The sequence below is a fragment of the Pygocentrus nattereri genome, chromosome 3 (assembly GCF_015220715.1).
Source record: "Pygocentrus nattereri isolate fPygNat1 chromosome 3, fPygNat1.pri, whole genome shotgun sequence".
Lineage (NCBI taxonomy): Eukaryota > Metazoa > Chordata > Actinopteri > Characiformes > Serrasalmidae > Pygocentrus > Pygocentrus nattereri.
In genome coordinates this window covers 7,639,615-7,665,670 of record NC_051213.1, presented here as the reverse complement: position 1 = coordinate 7,665,670, position 26,056 = coordinate 7,639,615, and the positions used below count along the sequence as shown (strand labels likewise).

Below are 26,056 nucleotides of genomic sequence, written 5' to 3'. Positions count from 1 at the left end.
TCCAGAGCCTCTAGGTCAGGGATTGGCAACATGCAGCTTCAGAGGCTCTTTCACTGCCGTGTTGTGGCTCCACAGCAGAATTACATTTTCAGGTAAAAATCATGAAATCCTCCTTTACAGTAAAATAAAGCTCTACTGATCGTTCAACAAAGTTTTAACAATAAATGCTCTTAAACGCTGGAGGTAATGCAGCCTACATCACCATAGCAATGCAGATAACAATCTTGCCTAGCTACCAGGTAATAAAAAGCCAAAGAGAAAGACTTATCATGAACATCAACAATTTACAGATGAATGGACTTATATGCATATATAAGCACTTCAGCTGATTTCCTCATATGTTTAATCTGCAATGATAAACTAAAAGTAACTTCTACTTTTGGAAAGGTTTCCTGCTGGAGATGTGAGAAAAGCAGCTATAGTTGAATTAAAGCTTAAATTAGAAAAAGAGTGAGACTGTGTTTACATTTATATAATAGTTTTAGCTTATAATAGCACATCAGCACATACTGAGACATATTTACAGCCAAGATGGTAAAATGGACATAAAATGTTGTAGCTCCTAGTGTGGTTTGATATTTGTTGAAAGGACAAAATGGCTCTTCTTCACATTTGAGTTGCCCCTGACCTAGGTGGCCCAGGTGTGTTAGATTTGGGTGCGGAGCTGCACTTTGAAGGAACATAGAGCTGCGAGAAGAGGACTAGCAGGTAACATCAGCCTGTTCTTGGATGGCTTACCTGACCACATGAAATACAGCTGAGATAATGAGCTCGTTGAACACCGCAATGGCCATGTAGCGAGGCTCGTGGAAGGCCGAGGGTACCGTCCTCACCGCATAGCACAGGTACACACTCCACAACAGGAAAAGGGACTCAGCTGTATATGTGAGAAAAACAGACGTGGTGAGAAAGAGAGAGAGACAGAGAGAGAGAGAGAGAGAGAGTGAGTGAGATAGAGAGAGAGAGAGAGAGGAGAGAGATATAGATAGAGTGTAAGTGAGAGAGTGATAGAGAGTGAGAGAAAGAGAGAGAGATAAAGAGAGAGAGAAAAAAGAGAGAGAAAGAGAGAGAGAGAGAGAGAGAGAGAGAAAGAGAAAGAAAGAGAGAGAGAGAGTGAGAAAGAGAGAGAGAAAGAGAGAGAGAAAGAGAAAGAAAGAGAGAAAGAGAGAGTGAGTGAGAGAGAGAGAAACAGAGAAAGAGAGAGAGCGAGAGAAAGAGAGAGAGAGAGAGCGAGAGAAAGAGAGAGAGAGAGAGAGCGAGAAAGAGAGAGAGAGAGAAAGAAAGAGAGAGCGAGAAAGAGAGAGAGAGAAAGAGGGAGAGAGAGAGCGAGAAAGAGAGAGAGAGAGAAAGAAAGAGAGAGCGAGAAAGAGAGAGAAAGAGAGAGAGAGAGAAAGAGAGAGAGAGAGAGAGAGCGAGAAAGAGAGAAAGAGAGAGAGAAAGAGAGAGAGAGAGAAAGAAAGAGAGAGCGAGAAAGAGAGAAAGAGAGAAAGAGAGAGAGAGAGAGAGAGAAAGATAGACAGATTCAATACATGAAAAGAAAGCCATCTAAATTGCTTGTATTCCCTGGACACTGCTTGATAGACAATTGTGGATGAAGCTGGTCCAGGGTTTTATAGATCTGCCACCCTAAATTGGCACATCTTATACAATGTCACCAAGGAAACCTGTCTAACAGCAGCAAACATCTGCTCACTGTATCACAGTCTACCGCCATGGCTCTCACATGCCGTGCGAGTATCTGGGAGAGCAGTAGAGTGTCCAGGTGGGAGCCTGAGATGGAACCAGCCCCCCACACATGAATTTGATTGGCCACCTCAATGTGTTTCATTAAACGACACATCAAAAGGTTAAACACTATATGATTAAGGTCTTATGAAGAACCAAGACAATTTAGAGATAAAACAGGTAACAATCTCCTCGCTGTACCAACAAAACCTCATATCACCAAAATAGTAATTTTACAGGAGAAGGAACTAAAAACAAACAAACATTCTTAACTTTTAATCAAAGGTAATCCGTTCTTTTTTTCAGAGTGATTTCGGATTCTTTCTATTGGTCCATTCCATCATGAAGATTGACACAATGTAAAGGGCAGTTTGCATTTTCAAATTATCCAAAAAATGAAAAGCGACTAAAAAAAATGGAGATACAAGGTTTCGTCCAGACAGCGACAACATGCACTAGCATAGTCCTCATAGGTGCTTTTTGTAAGGGGCCAATAGGGGCACTAGAAGTTCCCCTCAGTGCACTCTGCTGCAGGGTACTCTGTGTGATTAGGCAGTTTGAAAACAAGGATATACTGCTGTGCCATTTCCACTGGATACTGGATAAAAACCATGACATCGATCAAGACATCGATCAAGACATCATCAGCTCAACCGACTAAGTGCAGAACACACGGAAAGCAACTTCTGGGTGATTACTGTACTATTATGCTGACTAAATCACTTTTAGGACAGGATTTGTTTTACATGGGGAGGTAAATGTCATTTTACTATTGTATCTCAGTGATTTAAGACCATTCCAAATCAGTCATTTACCCAAATATCTGTGTCAGTCACCGTACAGTTAGTTTAGCTTTTATAAAACGAGACACAGAAATAACTCCAGGTTATATTAATCCTGGGAAAATCGACATGTCGGTAAGATGTTATCAAGCACTCAATGAAGCACTTACTTGAGATCTCCTGGTTAAAATCAAACCATTATTTACGTTATGTACATCCTTTTTAGATACTCAGATTGTGATTAATCCAGGTTTAGATACTCTGGCTTTGATTTATCCAGGTTTAGATACTCACACTGTGATTAATCCAGGTTTAGATACTCTGGCTTTGATTTATCCAGGTTTAGATACTCACACTGTGATTAATCCAGGTTTAGATACTCTGGCTTTGATTTATCCAGGTTTAGATACTCACACTGTGATTAATCCAGGTTTGAATACTCAGACTGTGTTTAATTCAGGTTTAGATACTCAGACTATGAATAATCCGGGTTAAGGTAATCGGACTACGACTAATCCGGGTTTAGGTACTCAGACTATGACTAATCCAGGTTTGGATACTCAGACTGTGTTAATTCCAGGTTTAGATACTCAGGCTTTGATTTATCCAGGTTTAGATACTTAGTCTGTGATTATTTCAGGTTTAGACACTCAGAATGTGATTAATCCAGGTTTATAAACTCAGACTGTGCTTAATCCAGATGTAGATACCCAGGCAGTGATTAATCCAAGTTTACAATTTATTAGAACCCATAACAAGAACCCAGCACTACATAAATTAGTGCTGGGTAACTTAACTATGTTCTGGTAGTCATTATTCTTAGTTGGCCTTTTATTCTACAGTAAGTCAGCTAGCAAAATGGGGACCCTGCCTAGGACCCCCTAAAGGCTAGATCTAGGCCAGCATTCAATTCACGTGTTTCTTGCTAAAGTCTCAGTAATCTAATGCATTACCAAGTTATGCTATAACAGTCAAGTTTTTGCCATTGTTTAAATGCGGGCATCGCACATTGTCTAAATATTCAACACTACTGTTTTTAATTAAGGCACCCAACACATCTTGATTTCTCAGCATTTTCCAAACAGTGTATTAAATTAAACCCTCAATGAGATGACAAGTCAAGCTAAAATCTTTAACATAAGCAAAGAAATGTGAAATGTCTACAACTGCCTTATCTACCGTTGTTAGTCTAGTTGTTTTTCACCTTGTGACTTTAAGCTGGAGTTTGTGAGGAATTTGTAACTACATTAGTTATTAGATACCAAACCATATACATTCATAAATAATGTTGAACGTTTAATTTCAGTAAATCTGTATGAGTAGAGTGTAAAATGAACTTGGCCTTGATGATTCTCAGCGTCTCACTGTCATATGGTTTAGCTATGTTTTGTACTATCTGCTATGCTATGAGATGCTACACGTCTGGCAAGAGGTGGCCTTAAAGGTTAATAAGAAGAGTCAATTGAAAACAGAATGAACCATTTTTCCATCTGCGTCAGGTTCTAGACACTGGGTATTGGGTACCAGCGAGCAGAAATATACCAACCCACTGCCATCATGTAGTCCCACCGGTCCAGCAGGCACATGCTGAACTGCAGGTCCTCTGGAGTAAAGCCCACAGCGATCAGGGCCAGATGTCGGTTTGGGTGCTCACACACAGCTGAAGTCCAGGCCACCAGGAACCAGAGCACAATCAGCAGGATGATCCCCAGCAACCGCAGGACCTTCCAGCTGGTCATGTATGGGATCCGCTGAGCTGTGCGAGACAGGAACACCTTCAGCACCCTGTAGGAGAACCGAGAAAGAAAGAAATAAAAGAGCAGTTGAGCTCAAGTTTGTATGTGTCTGTGAGACTACAGCATGTACAATGTGCTGTAGAAATAGGAAAGCAGGGCATTCCAGATGACTCTGTCCCCTGCAACCTCCTCCAACTTATTCTGGAGGACCCTGAGCCAATCCCAGGCAGACTTGGAGATATAATCCCTCCAGCACGTCCTAGGACGACCACGGGGTTTTGACCCTGTCAGCCGTACCTGATAAATATCCAGCGGGAGGTGATCAGGAGGCATCCTGAAGAGAAGCCTGAACCACCTCAACTGACTCCTCTAAGTGTGGAGTTAGCAGCCCTGGTAACATGGAGGTACAAGGTTCTAGGTGTGAATGGGGAGCAGGGCTGTTAGATTTGGTGTTTTGAGTACAATTTGCTCATACTGGCCACTGGATATTCAACATGGCACCTCATGGCAAAGAACTCTTTGAGGATGTGAGAAACAGAATTGTTGCTCTCCACAAAGACCTAGGCTATAAGAGGATTGCTAACACCCTGAAACTTTAGCACAGTGGTCAAGGTCATACAGCAGTTTTCCAGGACAGAGTCCCCTCAGAACAGGCCTCGCCAGGGTCGACCAAAGAAGTTGAGTCCACGTGTTCAGCGTCATATCTAGAGGTTGGCTTAAAAAATAGACGCATGAGTGGTGCCAGCATTGCTGCAGAGGTTGAAGAAGTGGGAGGTCAGCCTGTCAGTGCTCAGACCATACGTCGCACAATGCATCAACTCAGTCTGCATGGCTGTCATCCCAGAGGGAAGCCTCTTCTGAAGCTGACACAAAAGACAGCCTGAAAACAGTTTGCTGAAGGCAAGCAGTCCAAAAACATGGATTACTGGAACCAAGTCCTGTGGTCTGACGAGACTAAGATAAACTTTTTTGGCTCAGATGGTGTCCAGCATGTGTGGCGGCGCCCTGGACCAAGACAACTGTCTCTTATCTACAGTCAAGCATGGTGGTGGTAGCATCAAGGTCTGGAGCTGCATGAGTGCTGCCGGCACTGGGGAGCTGCGGTTCATTGAGGGAAACATGAACTCCAACATGTACTGTGACTTTCTGAGGCAGAGCACGATCCCATCTCTTCGGAAACTGCGCCGCATGGCAGTTTTCCAACTTGATAATGACCTCAAACACACCTCCAAGATGACAACTGCCTTGCTGAAGGTAAAGGTGATGGACTGGCCAAGTATGTCTCCAGACTTAAACCCAATTGAGCACCTGTGGGGCATCCTCAATCGGAAGGAGGAGGAGCGCAAGTTGTCTAATATCCACCAGCTCCGTGATGTCATCATGGAGGAGTGGAAGAGGATTCCAGTAGCAGCCTGTGCAGCTCTGGTGAATTCCATGCCCAAGAGGGTTAAAGCAGTGCTAGATAATAATGGTGGTCACACAAAATATTGACACTTTGAGCACAATTTGGACACGTTCACTGTGAGGTGTCCTCACTTGTGTTGCCAGCTATTTAGACATTAATGGCTGTGTGAGTTATTTTCAGAGGACAGTAAATCTGCACTGCTATACAAGCTTCACACTGACCACTTTAAGTTATATCCAAGTTTCTTTTCTATAATGTTGTTTGTCCCATGAAAAGATAGAATAAAATATTTGCAGAAATGTGAAGGGTGTACTCACTTTTGTTAGATAATGTATATTTTAGGCATTATAATTTGGGAATGATTAAATATATTTGATGGAATTGTGAACAATTTTCAAAACCAGAAGCATCTTCATGAGCAAGTTCACATTTATAAGTGTTTTCATTGTGTTCAACCCTCTCAGGTCAACTTCACACATAACAGAATAAATATCTCACAAATGCTGTAAGCTAGAGACTTTTCTTTGCCCTGAACAACAAAAACTCAACACTGAGAAATGGATAAATAATGACAGAAGACATTCAGTGTTGGATTTGTCATTATGGATTCATTTTACAAAGTCTCCAAAAAGACAGTGAATTATAAAGTTTCTGAAAGGGAGATGACCACACTGGAGCCCTCTTTGGAATAGCAAAGTGCTAAACCTCTGGAAAAAATAAAAGTACACTCTATTGGCAAAAGTATTCGCTTGTCTGCCTTCACATGCATATGAACTTGAGTGACATCCCTTTCTTAATCCATAGGGTTTAATATGATGTCGGCCCACCCTTTACAGCTATAACAGCTTCACCTCTTCACAAGGGTTAGGAGTGTGTTGATGGGAATTTTTGACCGTTCTTCCAGAAGCGTATTTGTGAGGTCAGACACTGATGTTGGACGAGAAGGCCTGGCTCACAGTCTCCGCTCTAATTCATCCCAAAGTTGTTCTATCGGGTTGAGTTCAGGACTCTGTGCAGGCCAGTCAAGTTCTTCTACACCAAACTTGAGCTCATCTGAAGGTCATATGAAGTTTGGAGGTCTGTAGTGATTGACTCTGCAGAAAGTCGGTGACCTCTGCGCACTATGCCCCTCAGCATCCGCTGACCCCGCTCTGTTATTTTACGTGGCCGACCACTTTGTGGCTGAGTTGCTGTCGTTCCCAATCGCTTCCACTTTGTTAGAATCCCACTGACAGTTGACTGTGGAATATTTAGTAGTTAGGAAATTTCACGACTGGACTTGTTGCACAGGTGGCGTCCGATCACGGCACCACGCTGGAATTCACTGAGCTCCTGAGAGCGACCCATTCTTTCACTAATGTCTGTAGAAGCAGTCTGCAGGCCTAGGGGCTCGGCTTTATACACCTGTGGCCATGGAAGTGATTGGAACACCTCAATTCAATGATTTGGATGGGTGAGTGAAAACTTTTGGAAATATAGTGTATGTCTCTAGTATGTAGGATTCCTGAGATGAATTCCTTTCTTTTTGGTCGGCCTGAGAGATGATCTTTGTGGAGAGGTGTGAGTTGTTTTTGCAGCAAGGGGTTCTCATCCCTCCGCTTGCACCCCTCATTGCTCACTAGTAGCTCAACATAGAGCCACAACATTTCCTAGTTAATCTGCTAACAGGGGAAAAGTAGAAAAATATTTTATCATGTTAATTAAAAAGCCCTGCGATGGGCTGGCAACCTGTCCAGGGTCCAGGGTCCAGGGTTTATTTGTTTATTGCTTATATAAAACACCAACAAACAGTGTAATATGCAGTATAATAAAATGCTATGTTTACTAAAAAAAGAATATAGATCAAGGATGATTACATGAACAACACACACACACACACACACACACACACACACACACACACACACACACACATTATCTAAACTGCTTATCTTTCTGGCTCACTGGGGTGCTGGAGCCTATCCCAGTGGTCACTGGGTGGAAAGCACATGAAGAACAGTAACTGATAAATAGTTCTGAATCAGCTTGGCACCACTGGAGCTTATCTGATATCCAATAAACCGTACTACCCATAATTTAACCAGGAGGAGGCGTCTGAGTTCTAAAAGAGACCCCAAGGCCTGAGATCTCATTAGTGCAAAAGACGACCAGTAAGAGAACCCTTTTAAAGTGTTCTGAACACAAAAAGTGTTCATTTTCAGGATCAATTTAACAGAACTGAATTCAATTCATATAAAAAGAACTATATACAGGAAAATCAATCAACTGGATCATCACCCACGGATCAATGCATCACAATGTATTTATGCATGTGAACGACCCTAATAACCCCACCATGGTTCCTAGCTTAGCCTGATTTGTACAATGACTATGATAATGGTTTAGTTTTCTACTATTCACAGTGGAATGAATTCATTAGCTATAATAAATGGCTCTTGCTGGCCACGACTCAAGAGCTGCAGCTCTTTAATTCTTGGTGAAAAGGCCTGAGTCTCTTCACACCAGCCATGCGCTCTCGGAGTCAGTTAGCATGCATGGGGCCTTCCTCATTAGCGCCCCCACTCTCTCTAAGTCACGTTGATAAAGTGTCCTCGGCACTGGCTTAATGAGCCACTATCAAAAATTGATCTGGCAATGTGTTAACTTTCACCTCCACAGGCCCGCCTCGCTTCTGTCCAGATTAGCCGTGTAGCCGTTCATCTCGCCTGGCTTAATTACAAATGTCATTAGCCCTTTTTGACACTTCCACCTGATGCTTTCTCCTCCAGACAGAATCTTGCGGCACGCTCATCTCTCATCTTTACATACAGAGGGCAGCGACCTCATTATCTCTTATTCATCATCGTGGGCCTCCCTCCTTTCCCTTCCCTCTCTCTTTTTCCCTCTCTCCATCAGTCTCTCTCAACTCTGTATTCTTCTGTGTCTTTGCCTTTCTATTCTTCTTCTATCACTTCAGTCTAATTCATTCGCCTTACTGACACGACAATATCATTCAATCAATAACCTGATTTTCTGATTCTCGGAGAACATTAAGAGTGACCCTCATTAACAATGTTGCCAAGTAGATACAGTGCAAGAAACTGGTAATGTGTAAGAACATATCAAATAATAAAAGTCAATTTAATAAATAAAAAAAGACTTAAAATCAGGTAAGCATAAAAAAGTGAAACATTAATAATACAAAAATACTATAAAAAATATAAAACTAATTAAAACATAGCTAAAATATAATGGTTAATAAAATCTAATCAAAATGAAATAAAAGGAGAATAAGATCAAAAGACAAAAAACAAAAATTACTCAAATGACTAAAATATCAATAATAATAAATGAACTAACATAAATAATAAAATAGTGAAAATATAATGGTTAAAAAATCAGGTAAGACAGTTGCGGGCGGAGTGGAGGTGCATTTGTTTTGTCAAAGTATTGCAACAAGCAGTGTCTAAACACAAACCTCCCAGTTCTGGTGTTTTGTTTAGTTTTTAGGACCAGATTTTCTAATAAAAATGCTAATTACTACAGCCTACAGACGCTTTGCGCTGGTGCAGGTGGCCAGTTTACTGGGTTATTTACTATTCACTTTCATGCAAAGGTGAAAACTTCATAATTTACATATTCACAGCGCAACATAAACTCCTGTTCGGCTCCTTTTTGAATGGAGGCATGTTTCTACCAGTTACTAGAAAATACATCGCTATTTGTTTCTAGTTCCTTGCCATCTCTGTTTCTGGCTGCAGCATGTTTGTATTTTTACTTTTTACATCAAAAGTTTGTCTTTGTTTAAAATGACTTGTTCTCCCAATAATTTGCCTTCTTCTTCTTTCGGCTGCTCCCTTTAGGGGTCGCCACAGCGGATCATCTGCCTCCATCTTGCCCTATCCACTGCCTCCTCTACTTTCACACCAACCATCTCCATGTCCACCTTCACTAAATCCTTAAACCTTCTCTGAGGTCTATCTCTTCTCCTTCTACCCGGCAGCTCCATCTCCAACATTCTTTGCCCAATATATCCACTATTCCTCCTCAACACATGTCCATAACACAAGTAATTATTTTGACTGATTAAGTCAAATTATCTCCCAATAATTTGACTTAATTAGTCAAAATAATGACTTATTATGTCAAAAAAAACTCCTTTGGAAACTACTTATCTTTAGATAATAAGCAATTATCAACAAACTAAGAGATCAAACGTTTGACACACTGTTGTCAGAAATGGGGGGTGGGTGGAACAACAGGTGACCTTTCTTTACCTGAGAAAAAAGGCTTTAATTTTTTTTGGCTGGGCATCTCTAAGCAACACTGATGGCAGCCGTCATAGTTCATTATATTAAACCCCTCCCAGAATTGTGCCATTTTCCTATAAATACATTTGCAATGAGGCAGAAGCACAAAATAGCATCTTGTTATGGGCACTAAAGGCACTAATGGGCACCTATACAGTAAATTGTGACAATCACTGTTTAATACCAACATAGAGTTTGTGACAGAGCAAAGCACTGGTAGATCTGCCCCTTTGCTTTTTTTCACACCAGTGAAAATGATCATGGAAAAATCTCTTTACATTAATGTTACATTAACATATAGCGTTGTGCAGAAGTCAGAGACCGCCATTCATTTGTTTAAGGTCCTGTCAAAATGGACATTAAGAACAAGGTCATCATTTTCCAGCGTTAGAAAAAAGCACATCCACAAAGTTCAGTCTTAAAAGTTGGTTGAGCATTTTCAGCTTCTCATGATCCTAATAACTCCAAACACATTCAGTGGTGTTCAGGTCTGGACTCTGGGGCGGTCAGTCCATTGCTCGGAGAACACCAGCAGCTTTTGTCTGATTCACAACTGTTCCTATTGTTTGCTCTATAATGACTTTTTGACAGCCTATAATATACATAGTGACCGACTGAGAGCTAATAATATATACAGTAATAATATACAGGGGCATGCAAAAGTTTGAGTACCCCAGCCACAAGTTCCGTTACTGTGAATAGCTAAACGAGTAAAAAATAACCAGCTTTCCAAAAGGCATAAAGTGAAAGAGGACACATTTCTTTAATACTTAAATCACTTTTTATGGTTTCCATAGTCTCGCTGAAAGTTCTCTTGGTCTTCCAGACCTCAGCTTGACCTCCACTGTTCCAACTGCCATTTCATAATTACGTTACGAAGTGAGGAAACAGCTACCTGAAACTGTTTTGCTATCTTCTTATAGCCGTCTCCTCCTCTGTGGGCACAAGCCAGAGTGTTGGGCAGCTGCTTCGAGGAGGCTGCATGGCGGCTGCATGGCGGCTGATTGTTGGGACAAGGTTTGAGGATTTATAAAGCTTTGAAATTTGCATCACCTGGCCTTAACAAGCTAATTTGGGTCTGAGAGTTAGGTAAAGGTTATCTGAGCTCAAATCTTTTGGAGTGCTGAAACCTTTTCTCCTTTCCCCACTCTAAAATTGTACAAAACAAAAAGAATACACTAATCTTGCCTATTGGCCTGGGTATATTATGTTTTTTCCATCTGAATTTATATGACCAAATCGTAAAGCATATTATTCAGTAACTGCATGAAATAAACATCGTTTTTTATTTTATTTATTTATTATTTAAGCTCGCCTCAAATTAGCAGAACGTGTGTTTTATGATCTACACAAATCTCAGACGCTCTTTGTCAATGCAGTCAAACTTTGGGCAGTTGTGGGCTGGAGGTCAGGGAACCAGCTCTGTGACTGGAAGGTTGCCGGTTCGATCCCCTTAGCTGACAGTCCATGACTGAAGTGCACTTGAGCAAGGCACCTAACCCCCAATTATAGGGCAACCCCAAAAAATAGGGCTGCCCACTGCTCTGGGCAAGTGTGCTCACTGCCCCCTAGTGTGTGTGTTCACTAGTGCATGCATGTGGGTGTTTCACTGCATGGATGAGTTAAATGCAGAGGGCTAATTTCACAGTGTGCAAACACAGAGACAAATGGTTGTTAATTCTCTTCTATTCTTATTTTATAAAAAGTGATGTTTCCAGAGCAGATCACTGAAGAGACGCCGTCTGTTTATAGTTTAGAGCCCAGATTTGGGGAAAAACGGGTCGACTTTCAGTAGAAAAACAAACTGAGTTCAGCTTCTTTTATTATAAGGGTTTAAAATGACATCACCGTCTATTAGACTGGAGAGAAGAGCTACAGCCTCACACGACGCCCAGCTTCTGAACGTATGTTATGAAATATGAAAGTTATGAAGAACATGACGCAGTGTGTTTTGGAACCACCGGTGATCTCAAGGAGTTGAAAAGGTTAAAATAATGAAAATGTTTCATCTTTATGCCTTTTGGAGATCAGTTTATTTTAAACTCACTTAGCTGTTCACAGTAATGGGAATTTTGACCAGGGGTGCCCAAACTTTTGCACACCACTGTAGATAATGATCTAGGCGTCATCTGTCAGCATATCCATCTTGTCTCTCATTGCTCCGCTCCGTCCTCCACTTCTAGAGTGCTCTTCCTGGTCTCGAGGCCTGGCTCCAGGACTCAGACTCCAGGTCCCGGTGGACGAGTCGCTCTCCATTTGTCTTCTGCCTCTGCTGTCTCAACCATTCGATAAAATGTAATAAATTGTGGCCATTTTGGCCTAAGTGCCTTCTGTTATTTGTTTTTTCTCTCCTACGGTTTCAGCAGGGCCTTTCTCTGCGTGGCTTAACAAGGTCGTGAATCTTTTTTTTAAAGTACACTTCACCCAAAGCAGCCAGGGAACACGTAGTGCCAACACCTTTTATAGGCCACTGACATTAAATGGGAATTAGGACTAATATAAACTTTAACTCTGCGTAGAAGGAGACCGCAGTGACTCATCAGGGGAAAACCTTCCCTTGATAAAGCAGTCCAAAGACCGAACACCAGGAGAAGCAGAGGGTGAAAACGTTACAGCCGTGATCAGAAGTTCATTAAACGGCTGCTGAAATAACGTGGAACCCACTAAACTGCATGTAAAGGACTCTGAATGGAGCCTAACAAAGATAGGAAGCATGCACTCACATTTATGGCATTTTGGCAGACGCTCTTATCCAGAGCGACTTACAAGTTGATCATTTTACACAGGCAGGCCAAGGCAGTGTTAGGAGTCTTGCCCAAGGACTCTTAATGGTATAGTGTAGGGTGTTTGCCCAGGTGGGGGTTGAACCCCAGTCTACAGTGTAGAAAGCAGAGGTGTTACCCACCTTACTATCCCAACCACTATGCAATAGCTGTCTATGAAAGTTAGCATCACATTTGTGCAACCAGACAAGGTGAGCATGAAAGCTCTTCTAATAAGCTCACAGTAAGAGTTCAGAACAGCCACCAGCACTTGTATGGCTAAAAACATCAATGGAGTAGGTCAAACAAACATGCTAGCATGGCAACCGTGGCCTGGAAACCTAACGACTGGAAGCTGGTAACCACCAGTGAGCATGACTGCACGGTTACTTGGCTAATGCTCATCAATAGCTTTCACATTTTTGGTGAAACTACCCCTTTAGTTTGAGTAGGCGGCCCAACCAAAAACACTAACGCAGCTAACAACCACCAGTTAGCATGACTGCGTTGTAATTTGCTGATGGTGCTGAATGACGGCGTTCGCATTTCTGGCAAGGCCATCCCTTTAATCCGAGGCAGGAGCCCAAACAAATATGCTAACGTGGCTGATAAGGGCTGGAGGCTTGTACCCACCAGTTAGCATGACTGCGCTGTTATTTGGATGGTGCTAAATGACGGCGTTCGCATTTCCGGAAAGACGGTTCCTTTAATCCGATGCAGGAGCCCAACCAAACATGCGAACATAGCTCAGGCTTTGATGGCACAGAGGCAAAGCCTTTGGCCCCTGTCCTGCACCGGCCAATCTGTCGGCTGACATTTCTTTCCCCCTCCCCAGCCAGCGGTCTGTGGGGTTGTTCTGACAGTTCGCTCTGAAATGGCAGAGCCCACCGCGGACAGCGCCGCATCGGCAGCCATATTAGGAAAGTGCACGTTCTGACATTTAATAACATGGCCAGCCGTGAAATGCCTGTGAGTCACCCGGTGGGCGAGCGTGTGTTCCTGCATGTGTACATGTCAGTGTGTGTGTGTGTGTGTGTGTGTGTGTGTGTGTGTGTGTGTGTGTGTGTGTGTGTGTGTGTAGGTGTGCAGCTACCTCTTGGACTCCTGCAGGCACTGATCAAAAATCCTTGGAGACAGAATGTCTCTTCCAGAGCACTCACGCAATCTCGAAGCCAAAGCCTGCTGATAATTCAGCTCTGCTCTACAGCCGGTGTTGCATTACATGAGTTCTACCACGATTAGAGCCATCACTCACCATCGAGCAGAGTCTGCGCTAGATGATGTTCGTCTGCAGCGCCTGATAAATTATCTCCAGATGTTAAAACGATTCAAAATGATCTGGTGAAACTGGTGATTCAGCGTCAGGCAGCGTGTTAGGATTCGGCTAGGTTTAGGGCCAGAGTTAGGGTTAGGTTTTGGGTTGAGGATAAGGTTATGTGGGCTATCCACATAAAGTGTGTGTGTAAATTACTATGACGAGATCGTTTTGCACATCTTCTCTTGGTCCATTCATCGTGAAATGTGTAAAATGCACAGTGCAGCTGACACTTTTAAACGCTGGATAAATAAAAGAGTAAATTATATGAAATGTCCCCACTGCAGCAGTGTATGATTATACCGACTCGAATCTGATGGTGTCCTATCAATAGTTAATGAAAATCAGCAAGCTGTTGATCTCCTACTGTCTCCTAGTAACAGTAGATCTGTGATTAGGCAAGAAGCTCCAAACTGGACAATGTGTGATCCCTAGCTGTTTAGATTGTGATCCCCAACTTTACTTTTATAATTCTCCTTTTATAAAATTAGTAAAGTGTGAGACATTCATTGTTTTCAGTATCTGTTTAGAGGTAGAGCGGTGCATCCAAGGCTTAAGCTTCTCCATAGCAAAGACAATTCAGTGTCAGCTGATATCCATCAACCAATCCATAAATCCACCAACCCATCCATCCATCAACCAAGCCATCCATTAACTTATTCACCTATCAACCCATACCCCCACCCAACCATTCATCCAGCCACCCTTCTATCCTTAGCTGTCCATATCCTCTAAAAGACTTTCAAAACACTGTGAGAGTGCCTGACTGTGAGAGTGTCTGACTGTGAGAGTGTCTGACTATAAGAATGTCTGACTGTGAGAGTGTCTGACTGTGAGAGTGTCTGACTGTGAGAGTGTCTGACTATAAGAATGTCTGACTGTGAGAGTGTCTGACTGTAAGAATGTCTGACTGTGAGAGTGTCTGACTGTGAGAGTGTCTGACTGTGAGAGTGTCTGACTATAAGAATGTCTGACTGTGAGAGTGTCTGACTGTAAGAATGTCTGACTGTGAGAGTGTCTGACTGTGAGAGTGTCTGACTGTAAGAGTGCCTGACTGTGAGTGTCTGACTGTAAGAATGTCTGACTGTGAGAGTGTCTGACTGTGAGAGTGTCTGACTATAAGAATGTCTGACTGTGAGAGTGTTTGACTGTAAGAATGTCTGACTGTGAGAGTGTCTGACTGTGAGAGTGTCTGACTGTAAGAATGTCTGACTGTGAGAGTGTCTGACTGTGAGAGTGTCTGACTGTAAGAATGTCTGACTGTGAGAGGTGAGAGTGTCTGACTGTAAGAATGTCTGACTGTGAGAGTGTCTGACTGTGAGTGTCTGACTGTAAGAGTGTCTGACTGTAAGAATGTCTGACTGTAAGAGTGTCTGACTGTGAGAGTGTCTGACTGTGAGAGTGTCTGACTGTAAGAGTGTCTGACTGTAAGAATGTCTGATGTGAGAGTGTCTGACTGTAAGAGTGTCTGACTGTAAGAATGTCTGACTGTGAGAGTGTCTGACTGTAAGAGTGTCTGACTGTGAGAGTGTCTGACTGTAAGAGTGTCTGACTGTAAGAGTGTCTCTATGTGTATCTATCATCCATCCATCCATCCATCCATCCATCCATCCATCTATACATTTAATGCATCAATCCATCCGTCCATCCATCCATCCATCCAATCATCCATCCATCCAATCATCCATGCATCCACCCATCCATCTATACATTTAATGCATCAATCCATCCATCCATCCATCCATCCATCCAATCATCCATCCATCCACCCATCCATCCATCCATTCATCCATCCATCCACCTCCTCGTTTATTGAAATTATATATATATATATATATATATATATATATATATATATATATATATATATATATATAAGTTATATGAGTACCTGTACAGTTTGAGCGTGATTGTTCCATACACTGTAGCAAAGCCGAGCATGCGCACCCATCTCAGCAGGATACAGCGGAACACGCTGGGCTGGAAGTACAGAACCATCACCTGCGGAAAACACAAGAGCATTTATATGTACATGCATTTCCATAATTGCAGAAGCTTGTTCTGTTAACTGGCGAGAGAAAGAGGAATTTCACGACGGACCCCTGCTGTTTTGTCCTTGGCTGCTGTCCGCAAAGAAAAGATGAATAAAAATATTGAGTTCAACAACGACTCTCAGAAAGAGTGCAGTGAGCTGTCACAAATACCCAACACTGTAAAGCTTCAGTGCTGTGGTTTCAGAAACAAGAAGACTACACATGAGTATGTTTTGGTTAATTTACTTAACTTTCTATTTTGTCCTAATTTCCCTGACCAGCTATTTCATTTCTGAACAGTGAAACTTTCAAACGACCAACCATTCTTTCACTACTTTCATTTTTCTCCATGTATACATCCACTGAAGGGGAATAAACATACTGAGAGTGATATGTTACTATGTCATTATATTAAATTATATCACAGTGCTTTTCTGAGCATATTGTTGATCTCATCAGTACTAAAGAACTGAACACATCAGAAAAAGATTTAGATCAGTTATAGAACGTCTGTAAATAACAACAAATCTAAAGTAACTGCATAAACAGCATAGTATTTTATCCAATTGTTTTTAGTAACTATTTCATTTTTCATCTTAATCAGTTTATGTGGTTGAAGACTGCATTAAAATAAGTAGTCTCAGTTTGTCATAGCCTTTTTTAAAAGTGACAGTGCTATTTTGCCCATTCCAAATTTTTTGGCAAACTTTGGAAAAATGAAATATTGTGAAGATGCCTTCAAATATTACATTGTTATATTTCTCCCATATTTCCCATCATTAATAATGAATAAATATATGAGCGCTGGGCAACCTAATGCAGGGCACATCTTAGCATAGACTATGTGTTGTTATAAAGGGTCAAGCACTCTGGACACTCTTCCAAACAATATATTAATATTATATAATATTATATATTAATATTAGTATTAGTTGTAGGTGGTAGTGGTATTAGTATTAGTAGCAGTAACTTTACAAATCAAGTAAGCCCTCATTCAACAGTGTATGAAATGGGACTCTTATTTTGATAGTGTTCCTGCTAAAATGGTTAATTATGCATTTTCAGTTTTATTTTATAACTCTATTCATTTCTAAATCTGGCCACTGTGCCATGCGTTAATCTAGAAGTTGAAATAAGATTGCTGAAAAACAGCAGAGACTTTTCAAAATAAAAGTCCTTTACTTTTTTTGGGCTTGCACAGTACCAGATTTCCTAGCCATGCTCTCCCACCGAAATTCCAAGCGATTCATCAGCGTTTTAAAGAAATCTGTGCCAAAGAGTCTTTTCAGTCTTTTTCAACACAAGTGTTTTTTGGTTACTGAGCTTTTTGTGTGAATCACAAAAAACAACCTTACATTTCTTTAAACACGATCTGGTTGTCTACAACGTAGCACCGTTTGAAGTAGCTGACAAGCTCACAGGACGTGTTAGCTGGGCTTAAGTTCAGCCTCTGTACTGCAGGGTTGTTGTTACACGGCTTTATAACTAAGCCCCCTTTATTAAACAATGACAAAAGAAGTTTTTCCTCTTTTTTCATATGTTTACACAGATTTTAAGATGAAAAAGAAAAAAAATCTTAAAATGTGGATTTTCTTCCACTTTATTTCTATCTTTCAGATGTTGATATTTTGGTTTTAAATACGTTAATTAATGAAATTGGCATTAACAGTCGGTAAAGCTACAGTTATTCAGAAACAATGTTCCATATTTTACTCATGTGTCATGTTTTTTATTTGCTGTTCTTCTTTGGACAAAAAATAAAATCACCATTGTTTGACACACTGTCTCGTATTAATTTTTGTATATAATTTGATGTTTGTGAACGGATTAGCTGTCTGTGTGTCTTATAGATGATAATATATAACGTAGTTTGGTTGGAAAATGTATTTATTTCTTACAACCTAGAATTATATTGAATTAACTTTGCTCTAATTCATCAGACGTTTCTAGCCAGCGTTACAACTGACCCTCTGTATGTAACAATCAACCCCACCCATTGGGGGAAATGGAACATTGCACTTCCCATCAATTTTAGTGGAACAAAACATGAACGGTGGCACGGTGGGTAGCGCTGTCGCCTCACAGCGAGGAGGGCCTGGGTTCGATTCCCTGGCCAGGTGACCGGGGTCCTCTCTGTGTGGAGTTTGCATGTTCTCCCTGTGTCTGTGTGGGTTTCCTCCAGGTTCTCCGGTTTCCTCCCACAGTCCAAAGACATGCGGTCAGGCCAATTGGATGTGCTACATTGCCCCTGGGTGTGAGTGACTATTTGTGTCTGTCTGTCTGCCCTGCGATGGACTGGCGACCTGTCCGGGGTGTATCCTGCCTTCTGCCCAATGACTGCTGGGATAGGCTCCAGCACCCCCCCACAACCCTGACAGAGAAGCAGCTTGGAAAATGGATGGATGAAGAACATGAAGAGTACAATTTTATCTGTTTTGCAATGAAGGTTTATGCAATGCTTTGAATACGGAGCTCTAAAAATGTACATGATTGGCATCAGCTAACCAGCTAACTGGGTAGTGCTAAAGTAATATGAGTAGAGCTAACTCTGAAAACGATGGGGCCTGAGAGTAGTTCCTGCAGCCACACAATACTCTAGATACCTAGTTCAGATACTATACTGACATTGTTATACCTTTAGCAGCTTGCATATCCATCCATCCAATTGGCTAATACATTGCTACCCAGACTCCTGGCTAATACGGTACTGCCCAGACCCATTTCAATTGACTCTGAGGAATTAGCAAGCAGTGAACCATTCCATCACAGCATGGCTCGGAACGCTCTGCCTATTCCGGCTAAGCAGATAGGCTCGAGCTGCTGGGCCTGAACCCTGATTGAAATACAAATTCACAGCTGCGGCCCCAACAGCCACCTCCTCACTGTATTTGGCTTGAGCATGTACTGCTTCCCTGCACTCGGCCTATATACACAATCGGGGAGCTCATCTCTGGCTGCAGTCTAACGACTGCAGTGTGGTTCCGCCTCAGAAAGGAATAGTTTGGGATTGATTGGGAAAAAATGACGTACGCATGTACTTATGAATTATTCCAACATTCACCGCTTTGTCATAATTAAGCTGAAGGACAAAAAATAAAGCAGGGGTCTCAAACTTGGGGTCCACCGGCCATGTGGTCTTCTCATATGGTGGTTGGTTGAAATAATGCAAGGAAAGAAGTGACTCATATCTGATTTCAAGTATGAATCATAACTATATGATATTTGCACTCATTTAAATGCATCTTAGTTGACGTTTATTAAGTTCCTCTGTCACCGCAAACCACAACTACCACTGCTACAACTGCTACTAATATTAATTATACTATATTAATGTAAGTATTAGTAGTAGGTGGTAGTAGTATTAGTATTAGTAGCAGTAGCTTCACAAATGCATAGTGTATAATCAACATTTTAGTGTTCAATTAAATCAAGTAAGTCTACGTTCAACAGTACATGAAGCGGGACTCTTATTTTGATAGTTTTCCTGCTGAACAGGTGTGAAGTTGTGCCACGAATGAATCCACAGAGGCAGATGTAACTGTCAAAATAGGATTGCTGAAAAACAGCAGTCGTTTATCTACACTCTTCAAAATAAAAGTCCCTTAATGTTTCTTGGCTTGCATGTACAGTACCACGAAAAAATCGGAGGCCAACTTTCAGTCAAAGACATTAATCACCGGTTAATTATGGAATATAAAATCTTTCAGTATTCAGTGTGTCCATCCTTTAGCCTTTATTCCAGATTCCGCTCTTTTCAGGAGACCCGCTTTCAGTTTTTCAAAGAAATCTGCAGGGATACGTTTCCACACCTCCTAAGTTCAGTTGGTTGCCTTTTCTGCCTCTCACAGTCCAAGTAATCCCAGTCCAGATCAAGATGTATGAGTTTTAAAAAGCTTTCTCCAGATGTTCACCCCTGCATCTCATCTATTTATGTACCTCAGACTCACTAACTGCACATACAGGCATCTCTGTACAACAGTACATATCATAGTGTTACTTTATTTCAATAAGTTTTATTTCATAACTTATTGCTGTATATGTATATATATATATATATATATATATATATATATATATATTTTTTTTTTGTATTTAAATTCTACAAGGGGGCTAGGCGCCTAAGATTTTCACAAATGTGATAAAAATAATTATTTGATTTGATTTGAAAATGTACATTTTGGATTATTAGTACATTTTTAGACAATTACACATCCTTTATTATCCTTTAATATCCATAACCTGTACCTCATAGCTTTTTAACTGGAAATTAAATAAAGGAAATCATGGTCTCTGACTGTAAGTTTCTAAGAAACATTTTACTGATGCAGAATATTCACATTACACACATCTCACTTACACAAATGGGTTCTTCCATTGCACAACCTTTCTTTTTAAAGAACCAAAACTGGTTCTTCTATGGCACCCGTCCAAACAACTCTTTTGACACCTTTATTTTTGAGAATCTGGCCTGTCTCTCCACCTGAGTTGATGTTTGTTAGAGTTAGCATTCTGGGGAAAAAAAGAACAATGTTGGCCTGACTCAGAGAAAACTTTGTTTGATTGCTTGGGAAAACTTTAAACTACTGTGCTCTCACGGCCTGAGCTGAGTGCTGAGTGTATGTGTGAAGGCAGATGCAGACAGGGCTGTCTGAGGTCCAGACGCAGGAGAGCTGGTGGGGGAGCGGTGAGGCAGCCAGCTCCTAATGAGTAGAGGGAGCGGCGGAGGCCTCCAGCACGACTCCAACAGTCAACATCGCCTTCACCTCAGCACCGCCGCACTGCTCTAACATCACCGCTGATACAGTAACCCTTCCGGGACACCGAGCAAGCTGGTGCTGATTGCTAATAAGTGTCTATTACCTTGTTAGCTTCAGTAGCCTTGTAGCTTTAATGGAAAACCAAAGAAGCAAACTTCAGTCACCAAACATGTCAAGTTTACACATTTTTGTTAATTTTATCGAACTATTGCTTTTCAACAATCCACCACAGGCATTTGATATGAGATGAAGATGATATTAGCGTCAGATTTCTGTGTTACAAGCATATTAGTAAATGATTAAAGAAGATCTGCTGACAGCCAGGAGTGAGAATGCTATACGGCTGGCCAATATTACTTAATAAGTTAAAATTAATTATTTAATTAAAATTAAATCAAATTAAAAAGTCCAAAGGAAACGTCTCACACTCGCACAAGCAATTACCACTGTTGCTCTAAAACCTTCTGCCTCTATTTTTGTTTTTTTTTGGGGGGGTTTCTTTTATACTTTTTTAATAATTTGAACACTAAAACACACTAAATTTCAAGATGACCAATTGTAATAGTCCAATATGACCACTGTCTTTACACTTTACTTCAGAAAGAAAGAAAGGGAGAACGAACAAACTTTAGTTTGAAGGGAAATTGCAGTGTTTCAGGAGCAAGGCATATAATTGCACATACACTTACATCCACTAGAAAAATAAAATAAAAATAGACATAAGAATAAGAGTAGAAATAAAGTATATCTATTTGCATATATACATAGCATATCGCTGTTTTTGGAAGAAAACCTTGTATCTCCAAAATAGTAACTTTACAGGAGAAGGAAAAAAACATACTTTACAAGGGAACCAGACGTCTTCCCAAGTCATTTTGGGTTGTTTCTTTTGGTCCATTCACTATGAAATTTACACAGTATTTAAAGGACAACAGGCATTTTCAGATTATGTCAAAAACGGAAAAGCGACAGAAATGGAGATACGAGGTTTTCCTCCGACAGCAGCGATATGAGACAGTTGTATTTACATGATAGCAGGCACTGAGTGGTATGAGGTAAACTAAACAGTGAGTGTAGACACAACTAGAAGTAGCAGCAATATTACAGTGTAAAGTGCACAGTGAAAGTGTCATTACAGCCGCAGGTTATGATATAAAGCACAGTGAGTATTAACAGGAGAGGTGATATAGTGATGTGGTTCAGCTCAGTTCAGACAGCAGGAGATCAGTACCATCTCTGCAGTAAAGAGACTCGTAGAGCCTTATAGCAGTGGGTAAGAAAGATCTCACACAGTGCTCTTTAACACAGCGCAGCTGTAACTGTCGGCCACTCAATGTGCTTCTCTCAACTTACTTTACATATTTCCATTACAAGTTAAAAAAGTTTAGTTTTTCTCCTGAAAGTCACCGTTTTGAACATACAAGGTTTTGTTCTGACAGTGATGAGGTGTGTGAATGAGAGGGAGGCAGGTGGAAAGGTGAAGATGCAAGGAGTAGAGGTCATAAAGGTGGATGACTTCAAATATCTTGTGTCAACCATCCAGAGCAATGGACAGTGTAGAAAAGAGGTGAAGAAGAGGGTGCAGGCAGGATGGAGTGGGTGGAGATGGGTGTCAGGGCTGATGTGTGACAGAAGGATAGCAGCAAGAGTGAAAGGGAAGGTTTACAAGACAGCAGTGCGTCCTGCTATGATGTCTGGTTTGGAGACTGTGGCTCTGTCTAAAAGACAGGAGACTGAGCTGGAGGTGGCGGAGATGAAGATGCTGAGATTTTCGTTGGGAGTGACAAGGATGGACAAGATTAGAAATGAGCAGATCAGAGCGACAGTGAAGGTGGAGCAGTTTGGAGATAAAGCCAGAGAGGCCAGGTTGAGATGTTTTGGACATGTGTTGAGGAGGAATAGTGGATATATTGGGCAAAGAATGTTGGAGATGGAGCTGCCGGGTAGAAGGAGAAGAGGTAGACCTCAGAGAAGGTTTATGGATGTAGTGAAGGTGGACATGGAGATGGTGGGTGTGAAAGTAGAGGAAGCAGTGGATAGGGCAAGATGGAGGCAGATGATCCGCTGTGGCGACCCCTAAAGGGAGCAGCTGAAAGAAGAAGAAGTGATGAGGTGCTAACATGGCTACTATTGAATGAAAATCACCATTGGGGTGAGGGAGCTGCAGCAACCTCCAAATTTTATGATTGATGAACTGCAACTGCTAGAAATAACCACAAAATATAAGAACTACATTTTAAATGAATATGAATGCAGCAAAGACCCATGTGTGCTTGTTTTCTGCTTTCAAAATCTGCAGTAGCCGTTTAAATTAATGTTGTATTTTCATTGTAGCAGCCTAACATTGGCATTTTTGGCATCAGATGTTGATCCGGTTGGTCGACTCTCAGCTTACTTGCAAAGTTCATCCAGAACGGGAGAGCAAAGTGAGCCCATGTCAGTAGTTTGATGTATGTTACATGTGTTTATTGTAATGCCTTATTACATCATTACACATTTGAACATGTTCTGTTTAATAAAAATTATCAAAAAAATGTGGCATCTCATTTTGGATAGCATAGCATAGACTAGCAGCCCTTTAGCAACCACCTGGGATACCAGAGCAGCAGCCTGGGAACAACTTAGCAACCAATAAAGAAGATCTGCTGCCAACCAGGTGTAAGCATATTATATTAATGATTAATATGAGGAAAAAAGTTCAAAGCAAATATCTCTCACAGACACAAGCAAGTGCTAATATGGCTAAAATGGGATGAAAGTTGGTGGGTCCCACCATGGACATGAGAAATAGGGGAGCTGAGGGGGCTACAGCTCTCATGGATTTCGGGACTGTTGAACTGCAACTGCTAAAGATAAAGAAAAACGGCTTAAAATCAGTTTTAGGGTAATAAATACCTGTTTGTGCTTGTTTTGTGTGGATTTTGCGTTTACAATTTGTATTTTTATACTTTTCAAAACCTGTAGCTGTGCATCATTTAAGTTAGTTAGTCAGTGTCGGCCCCTTTATTGTTGTGTCGCTAGGACATAAACAATATTAGTGGCTTAATGTTGTTTTTTTTAAACATAAACAATCATATAACATAATAATGTCATGTATTTTGAATACAGTAGGTTCACGTTCGAGTGTTGAGTCTCAGTGAGAGACTGGTACACAAGGGTTACCACATCACATGTCAACAATCTGGCTGGTCGCCGCTCAGCTTATTTGCATGAAGTCCACCCAGAATGAGACTGTAGAGTGAGCAGAGTCTGCATCAGCAGTTTGATGTGTCAGTTATGTGTATATATTCTCATCTCTTGTCATATTATAGCTTGATGTCACTTCGTCTCATACATGCTGCTTCAAATGTCCACACTCTCAGCTTAGACACTTTCCTGTATCTCAGGACACCTTCTGGTTTCTCATAGGCTTAAATTAAACACAACCCATGTAATGGAGTTAAAGCAGAGACACCCAAGGTAAAATATCACTCCAGTAAAAGTAGAAGTTCCTCCCTTTAGACCTCCACTTGAGTAAAAGTACTAAAGTATTTACCTTCAAATGTACTTAAGTATAAAGTAAAAGTACTAAAAGAGTAATTCTGGCTCTGATCTGGTCCTGTTATCATTTTTATAACCAGACTGGCTTCATGAACTCATTTCAGGTGAAAGTCCTCCAGCGTCTCTCTTGGTAAACCAGTCTTTTAATAGAACGTCATTAATTAGTGACGCTGACGTCTATTAAAATGATCAGAAGCACAAAACACTGAAGGTAAACAGTTTCCATCAGGGAGAACCGAGTGGCTCTGAAATCACTTTTTACACACAAGCAAAGTTTCAGTTTCAGATTTATTTACAACTTAGTTCCAAGTTTAAGTTGAATAAAAACTGGCTTTAAACTCAGGATCACAGATGAGCTCCTTTACTATGTTGATCTGTAGGCGTCTGTTCATAAACATAAACCAGCCCAAACTCATTTACTATAAAATGAACTGGTGTTTGTAGACATTCAGAAAAAAGCCGCGTCAGTCTCGACTGCATATGTGGACATATTTCTATATTGAGCTCTATTTACACAAAGTTAGGTTAGTTCATCATTTATGTTGAACAGACTCTCCCAAAGTTTTACGCTGCTGCGCTGACGTTGAACCGCGTGCTGCACTGGGTCGGTATGACCAACAGGTCAAAACCAGCTCTAAACAAAGTGACCGCTGGGCCCTGATTGGTGCTCTGGCTTTGCGCTTCTTTCGTTTTGACATGTTACGTTTTTATACACACAGAAACCAAAAGAAACCACAGATTTCTCAAAATGTAGGAGGAAAAAGTCGGATATTAGACTCTGAAATGTAGTGGAGTGAAAGGAGAAAGTCGCCCAGAACGGAAAAACTTCAGTACAGATACACAAAAAATACTTAAGTACAGAAACTAATTACATTTACTTCAATACTGTATGCCACTGATTACTAGCATTATCATCTCTACACATTTTCATTGCCAGTTTCATCTGCAGCCACGAATTCCTCACTGTCTCCAGAGTTCTGGGTGTGTCATATGTGCTGTCATGTGAGAGATGACAGTATACACATATAACTGACGCATCAAACCGCTGATGTACACCCTGCTCACTCTGCTCTCTCGCTCTGCATGAACTTTACACAACTGAGCTGGGTGGCAACCAATAAGATTGTTGATATCGTTTGCCGTAGCTGAATGCATCACACCCACAATCATAAACTGAGATTCAGCACTTCTATGTGTAAAAACAGTATAAGGCCGCTTTTGGGGCCCAGAACAGCTCTCCACTACATTCAAATAGTTTTTTAAGATTTTTAAAAATTAATTTTAATTATTTTTTTATTTTTAATAAATTATTTTTGCCCCCTCAGCACCCCTGCTTCCCATATCCTCACTCACAAGCCTTGGTTATAATCCTGGGATGCTGAGCGCTTTTTGTATTTGCATTTTCTAATCCCACTCACGGTTCTTAGATTGTGTTTGTGTTTGGACTGTTTGCTTGATTGACTCTCTGAATGGTTTGATTTGTGTGGGCCCATCAACATCACCATTATTGTCTTTCAATCAATAAACTTGCGTTTGACTCCCACCCTGTTCTGTGAAGACTCCTGTTACATCGATATACTATAAATCTTGAGGGTCAATACCTGTTTTTTTAGAGTTAAATGCATGTAAACAAGCCATATCTACACTATTTATTTTATATATGTAACACAACTTACACAAAAATACATTCTCATCTTTATTTCACAGACATT

General features: G+C 41.0%; 1 protein-coding gene across 3 annotated transcripts in view; it reads right to left on the bottom strand.

The window, feature by feature from the left end:
- gpr158a (G protein-coupled receptor 158a) overlaps positions 1–26,056 on the bottom strand; it is a 155,524-nt gene that overhangs the window by 18,321 nt on the left and 111,147 nt on the right. For all 3 annotated transcript variants that reach the window (XM_037537011.1, XM_017705533.2, XM_017705541.2), the window contains 3 exons: positions 15,906–16,015; positions 4,054–4,292; positions 739–877 (listed from right to left, as the gene is read on the bottom strand). In XM_037537011.1, coding sequence (XP_037392908.1) covers positions 739–877; positions 4,054–4,292; positions 15,906–16,015 — 488 coding nt within the window. The remainder of the gene's footprint in view (positions 1–738; positions 878–4,053; positions 4,293–15,905; positions 16,016–26,056) is intronic.